The sequence below is a fragment of the Moschus berezovskii genome, chromosome 18 (assembly GCF_049115385.1).
Source record: "Moschus berezovskii isolate FMDL1 chromosome 18, NW_MosBer_1.0, whole genome shotgun sequence".
In the NCBI taxonomy this organism is placed as follows: Eukaryota; Metazoa; Chordata; class Mammalia; order Artiodactyla; family Moschidae; genus Moschus; species Moschus berezovskii.
Window position 1 is genome coordinate 74397588 of NC_142477.1, and position 6451 is coordinate 74404038.

Sequence of the window (6451 nt, forward strand, 5' to 3'; positions counted from 1 at the left end):
TTGCGTGCATCAGCCCTGCTGCTCAGTCCTGTCCGACTCTGCGACCCCAGGGCCTGTAGCCCACCAGGGTCTTCTGTCCATGGCATTTTCCAGGCAAGAACACTGGAGTGGGTTGCCGTTTCCTCCTCCAGGGGACCTTCCCGACCCGGGGATCAAACCCACGTCTCTTCTGTCTCCTGCACTGCAGGCTGGCTCTTTACCACTAGCGTCATTTCATGGACCAGCAGTGGTGCCAACAGTTTTTAGTGTCTCAACTGTTTTATTTTCTTGGCTGGCTTGAACTTCAAGTGCCACAGCTCAGCCCTCCTTAGAGGATCTCCTGGAATATTCACTCCCTTCTCCACTTGGCCTCCTGCCTAGGTCCCAGCCCTTGCCCTCACAGGTGATTTCTGAGGGTGGAGCAGAGGTCCTCTGGGTGCCCCTCTCCCAGGAGGGCATCCAGCCATTCCTCCAGGTCCCGTACCAGCCGCTCCAGCTCTTGCACCTCTTTCTCTAGCTTCTCCAAGAAAACATGCAAGTTCTCTTTCAACCAGGTCCTCATGACCTTGATCGGCTCTTCTGGGGAGTCACTGGTCTGGTATTCAAACACCTAAAAGGCAGACACCAAGGTTGTATCTTGAGCGTTTTCCTGTAGACCTCTCTTGCTGTGCTGGTTTCTAAAAGCTCCCCAAGCCTTTGCTATGCTTTCCTTCTGCTCCAAGTACCCATCCCCACCTTCTCTCCACCAGACCAACTCCTACATATCCTTCAAGGCCCAGTTCATCCATGACACCTACGGAAAGCCTTCTCAGACGTCCTCAGCCAAGCTTAAGGTCCCTTCTTGAATATGTTACCTGGGAAGTCACAGGGTAGTTACATTCTCTGATCCTTTCTGACACCTCCCAACTTCTTCCTGAAACAGGTATGAACACCACCTCTTACTAAGGTAAAGGAGCAGGAGTTGGAATCAGTTTGGATGGTCATCCCAGGGGGATGAAGAGGATGGGAGAAGGCAAGCTGTGGAGGTCCTGTTGGTGTGCAGCCAGCTTCAGATTGCGCCCCCGAATGTGTTCTCTCTGCTTCTCCCGCCTCGGATGCCCCAGTGCTCACCTGATATCCCTGTGCCCACATACAGCACCAGGACCAGCAGTGCCAGCAGCGTCTGGGGGCAAGAAGAGGAGGAGGTGAGGCCCCGGAAGGCGGACGAGCACTCCTGCCTCCCTCACAGGGGGCTGGGAATGGGGACTCACTGTTTCTGTTTATCTGAGTCACACGTGCTTGCTACAAAACCCACAGAACCACGGGGTTAGGTAACAGGGCGGCCTGCTGACATTTCATCGGTGTTTTCCCTCCTTTGTCCCTGGTGAGAAGGAAGGCTTACCTTTATTTTCATTATTTGCCTCACTTTTGCCTTTTGTTTTTTTGTTTTAAATACTCTCTAAAAAAGTCAGCTTTATTGTGGTATAATTCATGTATGATAAAAAGCACATTTTACAAGCACTGTAATGTCTATACTTAGTCCATGGGGTCGCAAACAATCAGAGCGACTTAGTGGTGGAGCAGTGTCTGTACTTGTGGCTCAGAGGTAAGGAATCCACTAGCCAACGCAAGATATACAGATTCGATCCCTGGGTTGGGAAGGTCCTCTGGCGAAGGAAATGGTAACCCACTCCAGTATTCTTGCCTGGAAAATCCCATGAACAGAGAAGCCTGGCGGTCCATGGGGTTGCAAAGAGTCGGGACATGACTGAACACATACTACTACATACCTGTGGAGTGTCACCCAGTGAAGATACAGAACATTTCCATCATCCTAGAACATTCCTTTATGTGCTTTCGCGGCCAACTCCCTCTTCCCCCCCACCCTGAAGTAGGGAACAGCTCCTCTGTTCTCTGTCACTCTGTTTGCCTGTCCTGTAAGTTCACATCAATGAAATCACGTATCACATTCTTTTTTGTTGCGCTTTTACTCAATATAATGCTTCTGAGACATCTGCCTGTTTGGGGGCTTGGGGTTATTGATGAGTAACATTGTAGTGTATGAATATAGACCGTGTGTGTGTGCAGATACATGTGTGATATGCGTGCTCTCAAATGGATGCCTGTGGTGTTAAGGAGTTTCTTGGTTCTTGCTGGCTCAGAATTCCATCTGCCTCCAGCACAACTGGGTTTCCAGTGTCTCTGCTCTCAGCCCCAGAGCAGCTGCCCTATGGTAAGCCATGGATGAGCCAATCCTTTGCATGCACATCCCGGCCCACAGTCGAAGAACGTGGCGATCCCCACCTGGGCCGGGGTGCCGTCAGCACACAGCCCTTCTTTCTCTCCAAGGCCTTGTCCTCCAGAGGCTGGCAGCTCTGCCTGCCCAGACTCTCTGCAGCGCAGCAGGACTGCTGAGCTCTGTCTGCCCTCTAGCTCTCGAAGCAGCCATTGTGGAGAAGGAGTTGAGGCAACCATCCTTTATTTTTCCTCTCAGTGATTGTACTTTTGTGCTGTCCTTTGCCCTCACCTGAAAATAGTTGCTTTGTATATTTTTGTCAATTTTATGGCCGCTTACAATGAATGTGAGGGCCAGTTTGGACCCGGTTACTATATTAAAGCCGGAAATGAAAGTCTACCCCTTGGGGTTTTGGTGCAGGAATGAAATGGCTTCCTGAAGACAACATTGCTCCCTCACAGTTGGATCAGTCCAAGACAATCTAGGAGATTTTGGTGGGCATGCCAGGATCAGGGAGGGAGAAAAGTGAGAGCCTTTTGGAGAGGTGGGAGAAGGTAGACGGAGAGTCTGAGTCTGCGAGGGGCCCGTCACCCTCTCCTGATGGCCTCACGGTGTGGCTGGGAGGTCTTCAGTTCAGTTCAGTTGCTCAGTCATGTCCGACTCTTTGCGACCCCATGAATCACAGCACGCCAGGCCTCCCTGTCCATCACCAACTCCCGGAGTTCACTCAAATCCACCTCCATCGAGTTGGTGATGCCATCCAGCCATCTCATTCTCTGTCATCCCCTTCTCCTCCTGCCCCCAATCCCTCCTAGCATCAGAATCTTTTCCAGTGAGTCAACTCGTCGCATGAGGTGGACAAAGTATTGGAGTTTCAGCTTTAGCATCAGTCCTTCCAATGAACACCCAGGACTGATCTCCTTTAGAATGGACTGGTTGGATCTCCTTGCAGTCCAAGGGACTTTCAAGAGTCTTCTCCAACACCACAGTTCAAAAGCATCAAATCTTCTGTGCTCAGCTTTCTTTACAGTCCAACTATCACATCCATACATGTCCACTGGAAAAACCATAACCTTGACTAGATGGCCCTTGGTTGGCAAAGTAATGTCTCTGCTTTTTAATATGCTGTCTAGGTTGGTCATAACTTTCCTTCCAAGGAGTAAGTGTCTTTTAATTTCATGGCTGAAATCAGCATCCGCAGTGATTTTGGAGCCCAAAAATATAAAGTTTGACATTGTTTCCACTGTTACCCCATATTTCCCATGAAGTGATGGGACCAGATGCCATGATCTTTGTTTTCTGAATGTTGAGCTTCAAGCCAACTTTTTCACTCTCCTCTTTCACTTTCCTCAAGAGGCTTTTTAGTTCCTCTTCACCTTCTGCCATAAGGGTGGTGTCATCTACATATCTGAAGTTATTGATATTTCTCCCGGCAATCTTGATTCCAGCTTGTGCTTCTTCCAGCCCAGCGTTCCTCATGATGTACTCTGCATAGAAGTTAAATAAGCAGGGTGACAATATACAACCTTGACGCACTCCTTTTCCTATTTGGAACCAGTCTGTTGTTCCATGTCCAGTCTTAGCACAGGATATTTATAGACTCCTGCTTTCAACAGACAATGTGAGTTGAGATAGTGACCAAGTCAGGCCAACAGAGGTGGAGAGAGGATTAGGGCTGAGACAGTAGTGACCGACATTGACTTTCCTTCCAACTCACTAGATGTGGGTTAAATCAGATTTAATTTGACTTGAAATAATACATTTCTTAGGTATCTGAGTTTGTGAAGTAAGATTTAGACCAGCTACCACAAACAAAGAAGATAAAGAGATTTGCATAATTTGTTTCTTCCCTGGATAGTTTTTAAAAATATATATACTAGCAACATTATAATTGCTATTAACTTTAAAAATAAAAATAAATTGCATAGTAACAATGTGACTGAATCTCACAGACACACTAGAAGTGAAAAAAGCCAGACATGAAGGGGCACACTGTCTGATTCTACTCCACGAATTCATGAAATTCAGGGATGTGCAAAACTCATTTGTGATGCTAGAACTCGGAACCGTGGTTATGGGGTATGAGCTGCGAGGGACCTTGGAGGAGTCTTGGAAATGCTCTATACTTTGATCTGGGTAGAAACTGCCTGGCTGTGGACACCCAATGTGAAATCATTGTGGATTAGGGCACTTTTTTCTTTTCTTAACAATATTCCCTGAGACTATCTAAGAACATGTTGTTGTTGTTTAGTTGCTAAGTAGTATCTGACTCTTTTGCGACTCCTTGGACTGTAGCCTGCCAAGTTCCTCTGTTCATGAGATTTCCCAGACAAGAATACTGGAGTGGGTTGCCAGTTCCTTCTCCCGGGGATCGTCCCGATCCAGGGATCAAACTTACGTCTCCTACATTGCAGGTGAATTCCTTACCGCTGAGCCACCAAGGAAACCCTATCTAAGAACACAGACTGATTCATTGTTTATAATGGTTGATGAACATTCCGTGGTCTGCACATTCTTCTATTTCTTTAACTATTCCTCTGTCAATGTGCTTTACAGGATGATGTCTTGATCTGCATGCTTGCTGCTAAGTTGGCTTTTTGTTTGTTTTTTTGTGCCGAGTGAGATAAAAAACAGGAAAAACGGACTAAAATTAAGTTTTAGTCCTTCTCTTGTGCTGTTGTGGAGTCTGAGCCTAACCATTTCTTCTATCTGAGCCTCAGTTTATTCACTTGTAAAATGGATTTTTTTTTAACTTTGTTTTTGGACTACACCACTCAGCATGTGGGATCTTAGCTCCCTGACCAGGGGTTGAACCCATGTCCCCTACAGAAGTCCCTGTAAAATGGATTTTGATATATGCTATAAGGTCTTTCAAGAACGCAAAACAGGGCCTCTGTAGTTGAATCAGTTTGGGAAATACTGTGGTTAAGTTATGTGGATTTCCTTGCTGTAGGACTCGTCGGAGCCTTCATTTTGTGAAGGAGCTGTATGACTCTCTAGGAGGGAAATGAGAGTGTCAGCGTTCCCTGAACCACAAAACTTACATGACTTTTCTAGAAGGAGCATTCCTAAGGTTTGGTATTAGAGGAACACTTTTCAGCAAAAACTGCAGCACAGCCGGAGCCCCACAAGGCCTCCATCTCGCAGTGAGGTCAAGCATAAAGAAGTCGAAAGGTGTATTAAGCGTATAAGTGAACAGATCTTTTGAAAACATGTACAGGTCAGTCATGTATTGCTCTGCTTAAACCCCTGCAATGGCTGCTTAGTAATCTCGGGATAAAATCCTACCCCTTTCCACTGTGTGCAGTGCCCAGCTGACCGTCCCCACCGCCTTTCCCATCTTCCGCTCACTTCCCCATCTGGCAGGCAGTGCAGTGCAGGGTCACCTTGCTAAGGGTGCTGGAATCAGGGGGACCTGGTTTCAAATCCCAGTGTGTCTCTGCTGTCTGGACTCTCCAATCTCACCTTACCCATGTGTGAATGAAGTTCATAATAGTTGCCTCTCGGGAATGTTAAGACATGCAAGAGAGAGGAGTAGAAGCACCAGGCTGTGCACACAAGTGCTAACATTTTCCATTTTGACAAAATCCTATGTGAGTTTTGAATCTCAGCCCTTAGAACAAAGGCTCCAAGGCCTCTCTAATCTAGGTATAGTATTCTATTTTGGTTCAGTTGTTCGTTCGTTCAGCACCTGTTATGCACCAAGCACTAACCTAGGCACTCGGGATACAACAGGAAGCTAAATAGACTCCAAGTCCTTCTGGGGCATTCCTTCTGCTGGCAGTGTGAGAACTGATAAGGTGTCAGTAACGGCTTCGAGAAGAAGCTCCAGAGTCCCTGTATTGTGTTCCACCAGGCTGGGCTCTAGGGAGAGTCAGGCTGAAAGCCTGTGCCTGACTTTGAGGGCCTCACAGTCTGCCTGGAGCATCCAAGGGGGCCCAGATGGGAGGAGAGCCATGTCCCCTGGTCTGGCTCACCTGCTTCCTGTCCTCACAGCGACTTCCCCTTCTCTCGGCTGCCACTCGGCCCCTGCTGCCCACCTGGTGGACCACCATGGCCTCAGGTCAGGTTGCCTGGACAGAAGAGGGTACCCCCACCTCCCCGGCCTCTGGCCACCAAGCATCTCTCAGGCCGTGAGTTCTGATGTCACAGAAGGTGGGGACAGTCAGGCCCCCAGCCTGCACCACCATGTTGGTTAGCCCTGACTTGCCTTTCACAAAGATAAAAAAACAAAGACCAGAAAGAGAAACACACTGA

At 47.9% G+C, this 6451-nt stretch overlaps 1 protein-coding gene across 1 annotated transcript; it reads right to left on the minus strand.

Moving 5' to 3' along the window:
• Positions 1 to 376: 376 nt before the first annotated feature.
• Positions 377 to 6249, minus strand: SMIM23 (small integral membrane protein 23). Its single transcript, XM_055421698.2, has 4 exons — positions 6172 to 6249; positions 1090 to 1141; positions 834 to 892; positions 377 to 589 (listed from the first exon to the last, which is right to left on the minus strand). The coding sequence occupies exons 1-4, from the start codon at positions 6247 to 6249 to the stop codon at positions 377 to 379; spliced, it is 402 nt and encodes a 133-aa protein (XP_055277673.2).
• Between the last annotated feature and the right edge of the window lie 202 nt (positions 6250 to 6451).

Coding starts and splice junctions, on each gene's coding strand:
- SMIM23 (XM_055421698.2), bottom strand. CDS start 6,249: ATGGTGGTCCACCAGGTGGGCAGCAGGGGCCGAGTGGCAGCCGAGAGA. Junction 1,142..6,171: donor GCTGTGAGGACAGGAAGCAG/GTGAGCCAGACC, acceptor TCTTGCCCCCAG/ACGCTGCTGGCACTGCTGGT. Junction 893..1,089: donor TGTGGGCACAGGGATATCAG/GTGAGCACTGGG, acceptor TACCTGTTTCAG/GAAGAAGTTGGGAGGTGTCA.